At 46.5% G+C, this 16,274-nt stretch overlaps 1 protein-coding gene across 2 annotated transcripts in view; it reads right to left on the minus strand.

Annotated features, from left to right (window-relative positions):
• SKAP1 (src kinase associated phosphoprotein 1) overlaps window positions 1-15,584 on the minus strand; it is a 1,036,580-nt gene extending 1,020,996 nt beyond the window's left edge. For both annotated transcript variants that reach the window (XM_069237544.1, XM_069237543.1), the window contains exon 1: window positions 15,352-15,584. In XM_069237544.1, the coding sequence (XP_069093645.1) occupies window positions 15,352-15,397 (46 nt within the window). In that variant the 5' untranslated portion in view covers window positions 15,398-15,584. The remainder of the gene's footprint in view (window positions 1-15,351) is intronic.
• Window positions 15,585-16,274: the final 690 nt, after the last annotated feature.

Raw genomic sequence — 16,274 nt, forward strand, 5'->3', positions numbered from 1 at the left:
AAAGCGTCAGGAGAGTCAAATCGACCCGCTCCTGTGGAAACTGAACCTGGCCCAACTTCTCCGTAGACTTCTGCCAGCCTGGACTTCGGGAGTCTTCCGGATGGACGACACACATTGGTTCTTATTGATGACTTTTCTAAATATCCTGAAGTGGAAGTGATCTCGCTGCGGAAGTGGTAATCCCTCGTCTGGAAAAGATAATGGCTACTCATGGCCTCATATCGGAGATCAAGACTGACAATGGGCCTCCGTTTCAGAGCAAGGAGCTGTCTGATTATTTTGAAAAGTCTGGTGTTCGCCACCGAAGGATCACACCGAGGTGGCCCCAGGCAAATGGTGTAGTTGAACGCTTTATGCGTACGCTAAACAAGGTGTTACGCATCGCTCATGCCAGTGGCCATCCGAGTGAATATGCTATATGTTCTTTCTTGAGAAATTATCGTCAAACTCTCCACTCCACAGCTGGTAAGGCACAAGGGCATATCGTGTTTGGGAGGCCGGTTGTGGACTCCATACCTCATTATCGGACATCGGTTCCCAATCCTATTGATCATGTTCAAGTCCAGGAACGCCGATCTGCCACCAACCGGTGGGCAAGCCTTCGTCGAAGGGCCCGGATGTCAGATCTGAAAGTGGGAGATCAGGTACTGCTCAAAATCACTAATTCAGGCAGCAAATTCCGCATGCCTTTCGATCCTGTGCCCTGGAGGGTTGTTAAGCGACTCGGGTCGTTGATTGTGGCTCAAAGAGGCAACAATGTGGTGACCAGGAACGTATCTTTGTTCAAGAAATTCAACTGTCCAGAAGGGTCTCAAGTGGATGTGGATGTTCACGCATCCAAAGACGAACTATCATCGGTTACTGCTGGCGAGCGCTCTGAGGAACGCTGTGCTGAGAGTGGAGTTGGTGTTGCGCCTATGCCTGCGTCAGCTGGTCCGTCATCCCCTGTGTCAGGTTCATCAGTAATCACAGGGCGAGCCGAGAATACCCGGTACAATTTGCGCCAGAATCCTGCCCCCTCAGTCAGACTTCGTGACCATCTGGTGGATGTTTAATTTGTGATATTCTGTGGTGTGCTAAGTTGTTTGTTTTTCCATTTTTAGGAGGAATGTAGTGTCTCGCCAGTGATGACACTGTGTGCCAGGCACTACCAGCTGTGTTTGGTGCCGGAGGGGAGGTGTTCCTCCTCCGCACCTCGTGGTGTTTCACCCTGCGAAGGGTGTGTATATTGGTTTAACCCGTGGTCATGTGACCCGGGTAATAAAAGGGCTTGGAGGGCCGGGTGACGAAACAGCTGAGCCACTGTAGACAGAGACATCCGTGTCAACACGCAGCACACTTGTGTGCACCTCCGGTCACCCAGGCTAAAGAAAACGAATGCCGGACTCTGCCTCTTTTCTTAAGGTATTGTAGTGCCGGCCGTCGCCGACACTACACAATCCTCAAGGGTCTCTCATACTGTTTTCAGCATGAGAGCAGCTCCAGTAATGGTGAGTGCAGGCTAAAGCAGCTCTCATTTTTAGGCTGGGAGACTGTACCAGCAATTCCCTGGCTGTTTGACAGCCCTGGGTTTGCTGGGTCTACAGTGCGCATGTAGGGCTGGCCGTAACAAGATAGCCAGCTAAACCGACATGTGCACTGAAAGGGACAGCAGTCATTCGGCAATTGCAGGATTCAGCCCCGCCCTCACACTCGTGCTGTACACAATGCGAGCTCATGGCACAATAAACTGGCACTATTATGCCATTTTATTTATTTGTGTTTGCCTGCTGCACGCACAGCAGGCGAGGCTCCTCCGCTCTTTAGGAGGAGTCACCCCTTCATTGGCTATGCCAGTGCTTCTTTCCTTTTTATTTCTGTGGCATATGCTTGTATTAAACTGTATAAAAAGTCAACTTGCACGCCTAAGACAAAAGTACAAATGTAAATAGCTTTGTAAATCGATCTCTACGTAGTGAAGAAAATTGGTAGACAAGATAGGCCTCCTGCATGCATCGTCTATGTATTGCTTTTCAGTGCTTCATTGACTGCTGAGCTTCAGCGAGACGTCGGTTTAATAAACTGTAATCCTTTGACTCAATTTCACACACAGCGCTCATGTTTCCCAGGGCCATGCGCCATTAGCCCATTCGGTCCAGGTTTCTGCTTTGCACTCTGGAGCTGGGTATCCTGATTTAAAAAAATTATGATCAGGGCTACACAAAATGCAAAGCAAAAACAGACTGATGAGTTACACATGAACGCAGGATACAACATTTCATCTGAGAGCACTGTATATTCCGGTTACTTGCCATAGCGCCTAGGTTGGTTTGAAGCGCTACACAATTGTCTGTTACAAGTGAAATACCGCTCAATTGTCAAAATGTATCTCAACGTCCATTTTATGACAGCGCTCTCAAAATACAGAAGGACCCTTCGTGTTAGTAATCCTCCTTCGCTAGGGAATAGGCCACATTATGCAGATAGGCAAAAACATGGCAAGTTTGAAAACAGAACTGTGTGACATGCAATTAATCTCCATTCATGCCCTGTTGTACTTGTCAGCAAACAAGCGTCGTCATCAGAGAAAGATCTGCGGCCTTCCACTTAAGGCAGTCAGCTAACAGATGTATGATCTGAGCTAAAGGAAGGTGGCAGACTCAGAAATGAGCTGTCTAAAGAGGCATCAGCGTCAAAGGTGGAGAAGGAACTGCCCATCAGAAGTTACGAGGGTAGTATTTTGCAGGCAGAGAGGCCACGGGATGATGCTGGCTGGAATGCATCAGAGGAACGATGGTGGGGGCAAGTGGGGAGTAGTGCTGCAGGGCACTCGTACCAGCAGTGGCACCGGGGCCCGTGCGTGTGAGGGTCCCACTACACCCACTGTATAGTTTTTCTTTAACTGAGAAACTAAGGTATTGGGGGAGGGCATTTACCTTACTTGCATTAGCTACGCCACTGGCTCTCATGCATTACAGCTGCTGAGAACCTCAAAAACACCCTGTCATAATCTTCCTACCACCCTAGTATGCATGGCGTCTATCCACCGCCTCACCCACTGTAATACTGCAATTCTGGTACCTTGATTAGTAGAAGTTTCATATAGCGCAGACTAGATTTCCTGAGGTGACACAGCTTTGCATGGGACCAATTTGCCAGTTACAGGTTATGAGAAAGATCCCTACACAAAATACAGATTAAAACTAATCAACAGTGGTAAAATCATACCCAGCACTATTTGCAAGATTTTTAAAAATACAGGCGAGTGCTACACCTAATCCTGTTATATAAACTAAGAAACAGAGTAATTCTGATGGATACAACTACCTGTGGATTCCTCACCTAATGAATACTCCCATGGCGCCAGCATTCGATGGAAATCTTCTTCCTAGTCTCTGCACGTCGACGAGGACGTCACTCTAGCCCACGCGACGCCGTCTGACGTCATACAGGCAATAAGAGGTCCTCGACGACGTGCCGACGTCAGTTCCCTTTTTTCCGTGCATTCGAAACGGTTATCTTCGAGGGAGCTACTGTTACTTTAGTGGTTACAGTGTGTTTTCTGCTGCGTAGTTCTTTTCTGCGGTAACAATGTCTCAGAGAAAGTCGGGTTTCAAGCCCTGTCGAGAGTGTGGGGGCAAGATGTCCGTTACAGATCCTCACTCCGACTGTCTCTGGTGCTTGAGCTCCGATCACGACGTTGTGACTTGCGATTCATGTCAGCACATGAATCCGAAGGCCCTCAAGGAACGTGAGGCTAAACTATTCCTGGCGAAGTCGAAGAGAAAGGAAAAACATCACAAGAAGTCTTCCTCGTCAAGGTCTCATCGGGACTCCCGGCGCCGTAGAGATTCACGGCGTCATTCAAGCAAGGAGACTCGTTCGAGGTCGCCTTCGGCTCGGCGTCGGAGGACTTGGTAGGTCAGTCCGACGGTCACCGCATCCATCAACGCCGTTGCCCTCTCCGGCGTCACCGACTTCGCCTGGACAAGCGTCTGTGGTTGAGGTGATGCAGCCTCTTGTGATGTCTCCGGCGTCGCGGACGTCGAGGCCGGCGTTGGGGTCGCCTTCGATCCAGGCACCTCAGTATCCGGCTTTTCCAGCCCCTGGAGCCGATAGTACCGCATTTCTGAATGCAATGTATACCATCTTTCAGCAGATGGCTCCAGGAGGTGCTCCGGCTGGTCCTTCGGGGCCTTTGGCCTTTTCATTGGGTGATCCTGCGCCTCTTCGGCCGGCACCCTTTATGCCCTTTCTCCCTTTTGGGAATGTGGGCTCGGCGCCGGTGGCCGCTCCGGTGGCTTCAGAGGGATTGGCTCCGGATGTTTCCATCCCGTCGACGTCGGGATTTCGTCCTGTGACTCCGGTGGGTCCATCGGCTCCAAGATCTCTTTGTCTTGTTCCTTCATCGGCGCCGAAGCTGCCTGCGGCGCCGGATGCTTCTGGAGATCGGCACCGATCTTCGACTTCGGCAGAGGCCATGTCGACTCCGCGCATTGAGCAGAGACTACATTCAAGGAGGCGTGCTCTCCGTCTGTTGGAAGAGCAGGAGTACCAGCGAGTCCTGGAGGAAGGAGAGGTTGAGAACTCGGGTGATGGACTGCATGATCTGGATACGGCCAGTGGGCTGGATACTTCCCCTGAGTGGGACCTTTCATCTCCAGGGGAGTATACGGAGGAGGCTGCTACCTTTCACGCGGTGGTGAGGAAGGCGGCTAATTTTCTGGACCTGCCTTTGCCGGTGGCAGAGGCGAAGCAGAATTTATTGACGGAGGTGCTGCATCCGGCCTCTGCTGCGGCGGAGCCTCTCTTGCCGTTTAATGAGGCTTTGCTTGATCCGGTGTTGGAGGTGTGGAAGAAGCCTGTATCTTCCTCGGCAGTTCATAGGGCTGTGGCCAGGAGATATCGGGCTGCACCATCTGACCCTGGCTTTCTTTCAAGACACCCTACGCCGGAGAGCTTGGTGGTGCAAGCCTCCTGTTCATCAAAATCAGCGCCTGGATCCTTCCCGACGGTGCCAGGAGACAGGGACTCCAAAAAACTGGATGCGCAATCCAAGAAAATATTTTCTTCTTGCAGTTTGGCGTTGAAGGCCACCAACGCACCTTGCATTCTGGGGAGATATGTCCATTCTCTTATGGATGATATTTCATCTTCTTTTACGGAGCTTCCCCAGGGACTCTTGGATGTTGTCTCAGACGCCCAGGCTGCCGCAACCCAGATTATCCAGTCTGGACTGGACACGACCGACTCGGTGGCTAGGGCGATGGGCACGGCTGTGGTGGCAAGGAGACAGGCCTGGCTCCGTAATTCAGGGTTTTCTGCGGATGTACAGTCGACCCTATTAGACCTCCCGTTTGATGGGGACAAACTGTTTGGAGCAAAGGCAGATCCGGCCTTGGAGCGATTTAAAGAGAGCAGGGCCACAGCCAAATCGTTAGGGCTGCAAGCTCCTTCTTCCTCTGCCTCTTCCAGGTTTTTCAGGAGGTTTCGTGGATTTGGGCGTGGCTCTTCCTCCTCTTCCTTTCGGGGGAGGTTCCAGCAAGCCGCCTCTTCTCACCCCTATAGATCATTTAGAGGGAGAGGTAGGGCCCGCACCAGAGGAGCCTCTCAACAGCACTCTGCCTCTTCCTCGTCCTCTGGAGGGGTGCAGCAGAGAAAGCAGCCTTAGGCTTCCACCATTTCCCACTCACTCCTCTCCTGTAGGGGGAAGATTACGGCATTTTCTCCACAAGTGGGAGACTATTACAACAGACACTTGGGTTATCAGTATTGTGGAGAAAGGCTACACCCTTCCCTTTCGGGAGTTTCCACCCCCCCTCCCGCCCCGCCCATCTTATTGTTCAGAAGAACACCTCCTGTTGCTAGAACAGGAGGTTCAAGTCCTCCTTTCAAAGGGCGCGGTGGAGTTGGTTCCAGAGCAGGAAAGGGGTCAAGGTTGTTACTCAAGGTACTTCCTGATTCCCAAGAAAGATGGTCGGTTGAGACCGATCCTGGATCTGAGGATCTTGAATTGGTTCCTCAATCAGGAAAAGTTCAAGATGCTGACCCTAGCACAGGTGCTTTTGGCGTTGAACAAAGAAGATTGGATGGTGTCTGTCGACTTGCAGGATGCTTATTTTCATATCCCGATACTCAAGTCGCACAGGAAGTATCTCCGGTTTGTGGTAGGTTCGCAGCACTATCAGTTTGCGGTCCTCCCGTTTGGTCTTACTTCGGCACCTCGAGTCTTCACGAAGGTGATGTCAGTGGTTGCGGCAGAGCTCAGAAGGAAGGGGATAGCAGTATTCCCTTATTTGGACGACTGGTTGATCAAAGCCAAGTCCCCGGAGCTTGTGTCGTATCATCTGCAGTCAACAACCCAGTTGTTGTTCGACCTGGGCTTTTCGGTGAACGTGCCCAAATCTCACCTGGAGCCCTCTCAGCGCCCCCTGTTCATAGGGGCAGTACTGGATACAACATTGAATCGAGCCTTTCCTCCGCCTCAGCGGGTTCAAGATATTCAGGAATTGGTTCCAATGTTTCGAAATGGAGCGGTAGTTCCAGTCCTCAAGGTCCTTCGTCTGCTCGTCTGTTTGCCTCCTGCATACTGTTGGTCACGCATGCTCGCTGGCACATGAGGGCTCTTCAGTGGTGCCTCCGAAGGCAGTGGTCTCAACACAAGGGAGATCTAGAAGGTGCGGTCAAGATCTCCAGAGATGCTGCTGTGGACTTGAAGTGGTGGATTGGGAGCAACAATCTTTCGCAAGGAAAACCGTTCGCGCAGTCGCCACCAGTGGCCACGGTCATAACGGATGCTTCCACTCTAGGGTGGGGAGCTCATCTGGGGGATCTGGAGATCAAAGGACTTTGGTCTCCAGAGGAACAGATGTTTCATATCAATCTGTTAGAGTTACGGGCTGTACGTCTGGCTCTCAAAGCCTTCCTCCCTTCCCTTCGTGGTCAGTCGGTACAGGTCCTGACGGACAATACTCCCACGATGTGGTACATAAACAAACAGGGAGGAGTAGGGTCGTACCTTCTCTGCAGAGAAGCTCTTCGACTATGGTCCTGGGCAAAGGACCATCAGATTTGCTTGGTAGCAAATCATTTGGCCGGGGTCTTGAATGTACGTGCGGACAGTCTCAGTCGCCAATTTTCAGCCGACCACGAGTGGCGTCTCCATCCAGATCAAGTTTGTTTAATCTTCCAGATGTGGGGGTTTCCTCGGATAGATCTGTTTGCCACTCGGGAGAACGCGCATTGTCCGTTATTCTGCAGCCTCCAGTATCCGGTGCAGGGAGCATTGGGGGACGCGTTTCTGATAACCTGGTGCGACCAGTTGCTTTACGCGTTTCCCCCCATACCCTTGATTTCTCGAGTGTTGAGGAAGATTCGCCAAGACCGGGCCCAAGTCATTTTAATAGCTCTGGATTGGCCAAGGAGGGTGTGGTACTCCGACCTTCTCCAACTCTCGCTATGCCCTCCGCTCCGTCTCCCTCTCAGGGCAGACCTCCTCTCGCAGTCGCAGGGGCAGGTTTTACACCCCAACCTCCAGAGTCTACACCTACATGCCTGGAGATTGAACGGGGCAACCTGAGTTCCTTCTCTCTCCCGCCTGATGTAGTGGATGTTATATTAGCGGCCAGGCGACACTCCACTAAATCTATCTACGCTAATAGGTGGTCTAAATTTGTTATGTGGTGTGGAGAGAGACAGATTGATCCCTTACATGCTTATCTGTCAGATGTTTTGTCTTTTGCTCTGTCTCTAGCGCAGAAAGGTTGTGCAGTGGCTACCATTAAAGGTTATTTGTCTGCCCTGTCAGCCTTCATTTGTCTTCCATATCAACCATCGTTATTTAAATCCCCTATTGTTCTCAGATTCTTGAAAGGTCTTCTAAATAAATATCCTCCAAAACCATTCGTTATGCCTCAATGGGATTTGTCCTTGGTCCTCACTTTCCTTATGGGGTCCCCTTTTGAGCCTATGCATTCTTGCCCCTTAAGGTATTTGGTTATTAAAACAGTCTTCCTGGTGGATATAACATCTGCAAGGAGAGTGAGTGAGTTGCAAGCCTTATCGGTAAAACCCCCTTATACAACTTTTTATGGGGATAAGGTGGTGTTGAGGACCAAGGCTGCTTTCCTCCCGAAGGTTGTTTCACCCTTCCATTTGGCCCAGACAATTACTTTGTCCACGTTCTATCCTCCAAAGGAGGAAGAGAGACTACATCGCTTGGACCCAAAGAGGGCGTTAAGCTTCTTCATTGATAGAACAAAGGATTTCAGGCTGGAGGATCAGCTGTTCATCGGATACGTGGGCAAGAGGAGAGGAAAGGCAGTCCACAAGAGAACACTCTCCAGGTGGGTTGTTCTTTGCATTAAAATCTGTTACTCTTTGGCAAAGAAGGATCCTCCTGATGGCATTAGAGCTCATTCCACCAGAGCTAAGTCGGCCACTTCGGCCTTGGCCAGAGGTGTTCCTGTGGTCGACATCTGCAAGGCCGCAACTTGGTCGTCCCTTCACACTTTTGCAAAACATTACTGTTTGGACTCTGAGGTCAGAAGGGACGGCCATTTTGCACGGTCAGTGCTGCAGGATTTCTTGGTTTGACCATTTCGGCAGCCACCACCGGAAGTGGTACTGCTTTGGGACTCTATTCATTAGGTGAGGAATCCACAGGTAGTTTTATCCATCAGAAGAACGAGTTACTTACCTTCCGTAACGACTTTTCTGGTGGATACATTAGCTACCTGTGGATTCCTCACGGTCCCACCCGCCTCCCCCTTGCCTTTCTGGTCTTACCAAGTAATCCTTGAGTGCGCTCCTCTTGGTCTTCAGGTTTGCAATAGATGATGTATATATGGACACTTGTATATATTTATATATATATTTTTTTTGGGTATATACATGATTTACATATATTTGTTGTTTTAAAAAAAAAAAAAAGAGAGTTATATTAAATCTACAACCATTTTATTGCAATGTTGTGTATTTTACAATGTTATGGGATATTGCCTGGCTCTTTCATTGCATTGGGTTGTTGTTCTCATGCACGTAAAAAATGTTGGTACTGACGTCGGCACGTCGTCGAGGACCTCTTATTGCCTGTATGACGTCAGACGGCGTCGCGTGGGCTAGAGTGACGTCCTCGTCGACGTGCAGAGACTAGGAAGAAGATTTCCGTTGAATGCTGGCGCCATGGGAGTATTCATTAGGTGAGGAATCCACAGGTAGCTAATGTATCCACCAGAAAAGTCGTTACTGAAGGTAAGTAACTCGTTCTTTATTACCATAGACCGCAGTATAAAAAGCTGCATATTTTTTTAAAAGTCTTAACAGATTAACAGATCCCCCCCCCCAATTCGAGGGAACTTTGTATACATATAGTCACTTCAAAGTGTGTAATGGCACTGACAGCAGACATATTCATTGTTTTTTTGTTTTTTTTAATAGATCACACAATTAGATTATCAGAACAAACTGAGTTCTAGACGCTGGCGGTCCACCATGAGGAGGCATAGATATAAAGTGCAATATATAACTATTTCTTATTTATTGGAAATGGCATTAATTGTGATATTGGAACTGTAATTATATAATGCTCTCTACTGTGACGGAGGCATTTAAGTGCTTTATGGGAGGTAACATGCTACTCTGTAAACCAAAGTTGGTAGTTTATCCAGTGGTTAATAGATATTTTTGGTTGGTGGATTAGACGTGTTCTCAGGAAATTGTTAAGAAGCATTTCCTCGTGGTAGACTAACTTAGTAGGAGTAAAGTGAGATTATAAGTGAGAGTTCATGCAAGCTGAAAATGGGTTGAGTAGGTCAGCTGGAGGAGATCGTTTGATGTTCAATCGTAAGGATTCGTTACCGGAAGGGAAATTTGCAATTTGTCAGTATAGTTAGGTTGCTGAAATATAGAAGAAAGTAAGGCGAACAGACATGGCAGAGTAGGCTACAGAGGCATTAAGGCATGCAGAGTGTGGACTGTAAGGAGAGTATCATTAAGTGAAAAAGGAGAGAGAATAATCATTAGCTATAAAATCAAGGTCAATTTGTATAGGGTTTTAGAAATGTTGGGAGTAGGTTTTGAGATAGGATTCAATCAAAACGCGCATAAAAAGAAGACTGAAAGTTTGTGGGTTGTTACCTGTGGGCAGGTGATATATGCTGTTGCTCATTTGGTTACACACTCATTTATTTTAAAACTGGTTACATTTTGAGGAAAGGGGCAGGGAGGAAATCATAAGCAATATTACAGAATATGTCTCTGCAAACATACATATTTGCTGACGGTTTTTCCTGCAGTATTTAAATATGTGGAAGAAAATATACATGCATTTCACAACAGTAGTAATAAAATATAAGTTGTAAACATAATGAAATGTCATTAGTTCTCCAAACTGGTATTAAATAACATCTTTAGTTTTACCCAGAGAGTGGAATATGTTTTTAGTCTGATTGTACAATGCTGGTTTTATAGATATTAAGACGAAAGGTCCAAGTAATGTTATCTTCAGTGGTACTGTAGATTTCTATTTCACATCCACCACAAAAGAGCAGAGGCGCTGGGCCCACATCGCATATCCGGGATGAAATAGTAAGGGAATCATTTTCACGGATTAGATCCCTCATGACCCAGCAGTTGCTTTGTGTTCACGTAATAATAAAAGCTAACCGGTATTGGATCAGACATGAGTAGAAGGCTTGAGCGCAGAGGCAGTATCTATGAATTAAGACTTTGATAGCTCTCTGAGGGAAGAAAAGCTGTTTTATCCATAGGGTAGAAGTAGTAGTTTTGGAATAAAGACCGAAAAAAACAATTTTCTTTTTTTGTGACATACAACACAAACTCCTTGTATTTGTTTTCTGTGCCTTCTACAATATGGATAAAGGTACACCTCTACCTCAATTCGATTAGAGATGAGGTTAGCAATGGTCCATATTTGTTTGCTTTGTTCTGAATCAAAATCACTCGGCTATTTTTATATCTTTAGAACAAATGCTCTGCCTTGAAACATAAGCTTTTTGCATGACGATGTTACCTTTGAATAGATGTCCTCATTTGAGTACACTCCTTGTTTGATATTCTATTGAATATGTATTTTATTTTAGTCAAAGTGAACTTAGAAGAATTGGACAGCTAACAGTTGCTGTTTAGAAGTTAATAAGAATAGAAGTCAATACTTATGCAACTAATTCCTTCAATGACCACAGAGAAAACAAATATTTGCAGTGCAATGGGTCACACGTTTGCTTGAGTTAGAGCTATTAAGAGTTGTATATTCCTAACTGGACTACTCTTGACCCATAAATTGAAAATGAAAAGTAAAACAGTTGACATAAGCGAACCCATTCAAAGCGCCCCAGCTACCATGAGCAGGAAGGAGAGACACAAAAGGAAAAAGAAGTTTGCTTTCAGTCAAATGAATCGGCAAAAGTGCAATTATCCATGTAACAGGGTCGGTGTTGTAGGCAGTAACAAAACCGCCCCGGGTAGGAACAAACGTAAAGCATTTACCAATGATGGCAAAGGATTTTTGAAAGGCAAGTACCATGAACGAGTGATAGTGATGGGCGTGCCATTGGCATGGTTACAAGCCCACAGATAGATTGAAACAGGCCAAAGATCTTGCAACCTCAACCTAAAAAGACACACATCAATTTCTAAGGTGTTCTGTGGTGAAAATAACAAATATACAGCTAGTACTTCACAAAAACACCTGTGATATTGCTCAACCATCCACATCAAATTCTACAGTTTAGCCCACAATAAACTAGAATTTCACAGAAAATTCTATTTTTAAATTAACTTAAATCATTTATTACATAGGAGTGGACAAAAGACACCAAATAAATATTTTTAACCCCAAGCAGTACCGTATGAATATAAAAGTAGAACACAAATTATTACGAACAGGGGTCAAATTAATTAATGTGAATTAATTTGTTATAAGGCACACATGTGAACTCCCTTCGCCCCTCCACCCCCACACACGCACACACACACACACAAACTGCAGGACAGGCTAGACTGATATATACCAAAACACACTACTGAGTTAGATTTTTTTTTTTTTTTACGTATTTCTTTCCTTTTCCACAAGCACTCGGGTCTCTAAAGAATTTCGGAACATGGGACTGCTAAAGAGACGGGTCAGATAATCCACGTCTAGTAGAAGGAGATCTGAGGCACCATGTGTTTTGTTTTATTTTCTGGATAAGGTTTGTTAAAATACAAAATTTGAATGAAATTGTAGATCCCGTCCTAATGGTACAGGAGTTGATAGGCAACATACATTTCGTATGCATTTTATTTGTCCAACTAATCACCTTTTTTTTTTAGATTAACATACTGCAGATCCAAACAAGTCAGCTGATGCCCCAGTGAAAACAGAAACCCTAAATAAATTATATCATGGGTTGACTGTGCGAATCCATGATCTACACAGCATAGCAGATACTGTGGAGAAGGGATAAATGCTCCACTTTCCATCCACCAATCAGCCGCAGAGGCTGTGTGGAATATCCCGCAGAGGTAATACACCCTCTTGTCTTGCTGGTATTGGCACCTTATAAATCTTTGGTGATGGCGTGTACGTCCCTTCCACAAGATAATGCCTTCTCATCCCTAAGGTATTGCAAATTAACCTCCCCAGATTATGGCCTATCACCATTCACAGGTGATGACTTAACTTTCTACTATGCCAGGCACAGCCTTCAGACCCATGGGCAGGGGATGAAAGGCTCAGTCCTCTGAGCACCAGGTATTCTCTGTGCATCAGCCATAAGTGCTCAGCAGTATGGTGGCGCGGACATGATGATTTTAAGGCACATTCAGTGTGGTGACCTTACCTTATCATGGGTGGGTGCCCACATCCAACAAATGGGCTCACGCTACTGTGCCACACTCGAGTATAGATGCTAAAAGGCAGGCCCCCTGCCTGAGTCAAGGACATGGGCTATAACATGTGGGAGGTACTATCAGGACCGTTATGAACGTAAATTGAGCCTCCCTACATTTTTTTTTTTTTTTTTAATAGTCTTATCAAAACAGAAGAAATACACTTGAGTCTGACTACTTTTTTGGGATGGGCTTTATGAGGGCTAGGTGATCATTCAGCCACAAAAAATGTAAATGTAAACATAAAAGTAAAAGTAAAAGTCCCCTGTGTGGTAAGTAGGATTTCTTTCTTTCCAACTGGTTGAGAGGCAAATATGTTTCAAGAATGGAGTCTGCTGCTTTCAAGCTATGACACTCGTAGACTCCAAGGTTTATCTGGATACATACCAATACACAAACCTACTAATGTTAACAAAGTCATCATCACAAGAGCATCTTATCACGCATTCTGGTGGGAATAGTTGCAAATATGGCATTGTGCTGTGTCTTCCGGCACAGTGGCTTACTGCACTAGATAGAATCAGTTCCAAGGGTGTTTATCAATCACCCCGATTAAAGCCCAATACAAATATGGGTTGTGTTAAAGTGGGCTGCGCCCAGCATTGGTTCCTGTTGTGTAGCTTCTGTACATCACCTCTCATCAGGAGAGATTTTATGGCTAGTAATAATTAACAATAGCCAATGTGGAGCAATTTAACATAGTGGCTATTTTCTTTACTCTGAATACATTTTTTCAGGTTTGCTGTTGTCTCTTTTTGGCACATACGTTTTGTACGAGGGTGGTGTATAATAAAAGCCATTAATATTCCAAACCATATGTTTTCGGATGTGTGCTAACCAGAAGTGTAGGCCCACATCAACAACCGTTCCCTGGCAAGACGGTCTATTGCAAATATGTACTTTATGTAAGATTTGATGGAGATGTCACGAGGCTCCAGTCTGTTGTCTTCATGTTGCAGCCTGGGTGCCCAGTGAAATCTTCTGGGGTGCCTAAAACGTTCAGCATGCAACACATCCTTCCATCCCTCCATGGAGCAGATTTCTACAATCAGAGGCCAATGACTGAATAAGCATTGATATTCTACTCTTTCTCCACTTTGAGTGTGATTTCCTCAGCACATGGGCTCAGCTGAATGTTAAATGTACCAGGGGCTCCAATGCAAGCAATTAAAATCTCCATTACTCCAAGTCCTCCTTGTCACAGTCTTTGGATTCCACCCCCTTGTCCAAGAATCTTTTCGAACCTCTCCCAGATTACAAGATGCTTGGTAGTGAGTTTTAACTGGAACACAAAGAGAAAGGGACATTTTAAAAATGATGTATTTTCTTTTTCAACTGTCACATCACTTAGTAGTTCTCTCGACATTCTCAGATGTGCGATACCTAACAAAGTAATCCTAAACGGAAGTTTAGGTTCACCAGGAACCATCTGAGAAGCCCTCACAGAATGAGAGAGAGAGTACCTAGTAAGACCCGAAGAGGACCAGGTAACAGAAACAACGAGATAACCGTAGCCCCTGCTGTTCATGGTGACTGTTTCGTTGTCCAGTTCTAAACTTTATATATTTTGATCACTGGATGGGAAAGGACATGCCCAGAAGAGGCTAGGGACTGGATGGGTATCCGAATTCTGCTGTGTTCTCCACTTCGAATTCTATTTCCTGTGCATAAATGTACTTGAAATCTACATCTGTCCTTCCAGACATCCCTCTATCGAGCTTAAAATCTTCTATGGAATACCCCTCATTCATGCTTTATGTGGTACTGTAGGTATACGTGAATTCTCTGAATACACGACACTGAGTTGAACTGTAGGCCCCTGCGTCTCTGTTCAGCTGTGTACCTGGGTGACTTCTGGCTGGTATTCTGCACCCGTGGGTGCACGAAGATTTCTGTGCAGGAATAACTTTGTGTTTTATGTTAGTCTGCGTACGTCATAAGGTCTGCTGGGGTGTTGTTAAGCGTGAGGGGTCATATACATTTGAATATATGCCATCTGAAGCAACGTCGGCATCATACATCACTGTGGGAATGCACGCTTTATAAAACGCTAACTTCGTGTTTTTTCTCTACAGTAAGTTCTACATCTTTTCTGTGTTCAAAGGTGTGGCACTTTATGCATTTTACATTTTATTTCACCACTGTAATTCATTCTCTCTTTGAAGTGTTTGCGCTTGTGTCCCTGTTGGGAGGGGAAGCGTCAACACTGTCATCGGTTTCGACAGAACCCATCTCCCGCTCACTCAACCTGGGTCCCACCGTGCAAGTAAAATAATTCCCTGCGTTTACCTTAAAGTGTTATCGCTGGTCACAATGCACGGCATCTCACCTCCCACATAACGACCCCTCATCACCCTATGGCAAACGTCTCCAAATCACCGTGGTAAAAAAAAAAAAAAAAACACTCAACTAATAATCAGCCCTTCCACACCTCACTCCAGGTTACGACCTGTCACCCATAAGGTCATAATCCTTGCTCACCTTGCAGGAGACGCAGCACTTCCTCGGGGATGGCTGGAGCCTGCATTACGGAAACCTATCGGACCAACACGGGGAGAGAGGCGCAACACAGGTGAGAGCTCCGAGGCGCCTTCGGCTAAGGGGTGGGGCTCAAGAGAGGAAAGGGGCGGGACCAGCGCGAGCTTGCGGGAAGGGCTACGAAAGAAAGGGCACGAGCTATAAAGCTGACATGGTGCTCAAGCATTCAGGGCGTCTCTTTAAAGTCCTCCACAGAGGGGCAGTGCTATAATTCAAGCCCGATGGGAGAGCGCAACTAAGAAGTAGATTCGCATTAAACCTCACTGCGTAGCTTCCTGCTGTAGGATAACTGCTCACGTATACATTTATTTACCAAACGAGTGCAATCTGGTACTTGTATTTACTTTAAGCGCCGTAGTTGTTCCGCAATTTAAATGCGCCAGGTTTTAGGATGGCTGTCAGTGTGTCTCGTGCAGAAGGAGGGGGCAGCCGAGCCTCAAGGTCTCCCCTCTTCCCCGGAGATTGGGGAAGTGGTGCAGCCCACAGGCGCCGCTTGGGCTCTTTTTTGGGCTATGAAGGCGGGTATTTAACCCGGCCATTTTACGTACCGGTCACCATTTTGTAGAGACATGGGAACTGGTTGGGGCATCATTTATTTGGCAGCATATTTGTCAGCATTTTTTAGTAGTTTTGTGCATAGTGTAGAGGGTGTTGGAGTTTAGTGAAAAGGGGCTAGCTGGGGCAAGAGGTAAGTTTATAGTAAAAGCAGTTGACCAGCTTAAGTAGTTGCCGGAGACTGCGGCTTTGGCCTGAGTATTTGGGTAACATGTCGGCCGTAGAGAAAGTCCAGGAGGTGCTCTGGCTGCTGCAGGAAGCAGGCTGCCTGGAAATAGTAAGAGATGAGGCGCTTCAGGTGCCGCGTCCAG

This window comes from Pleurodeles waltl, chromosome 6 (genome assembly GCF_031143425.1).
Source record: "Pleurodeles waltl isolate 20211129_DDA chromosome 6, aPleWal1.hap1.20221129, whole genome shotgun sequence".
NCBI lineage: Eukaryota > Metazoa > Chordata > Amphibia > Caudata > Salamandridae > Pleurodeles > Pleurodeles waltl.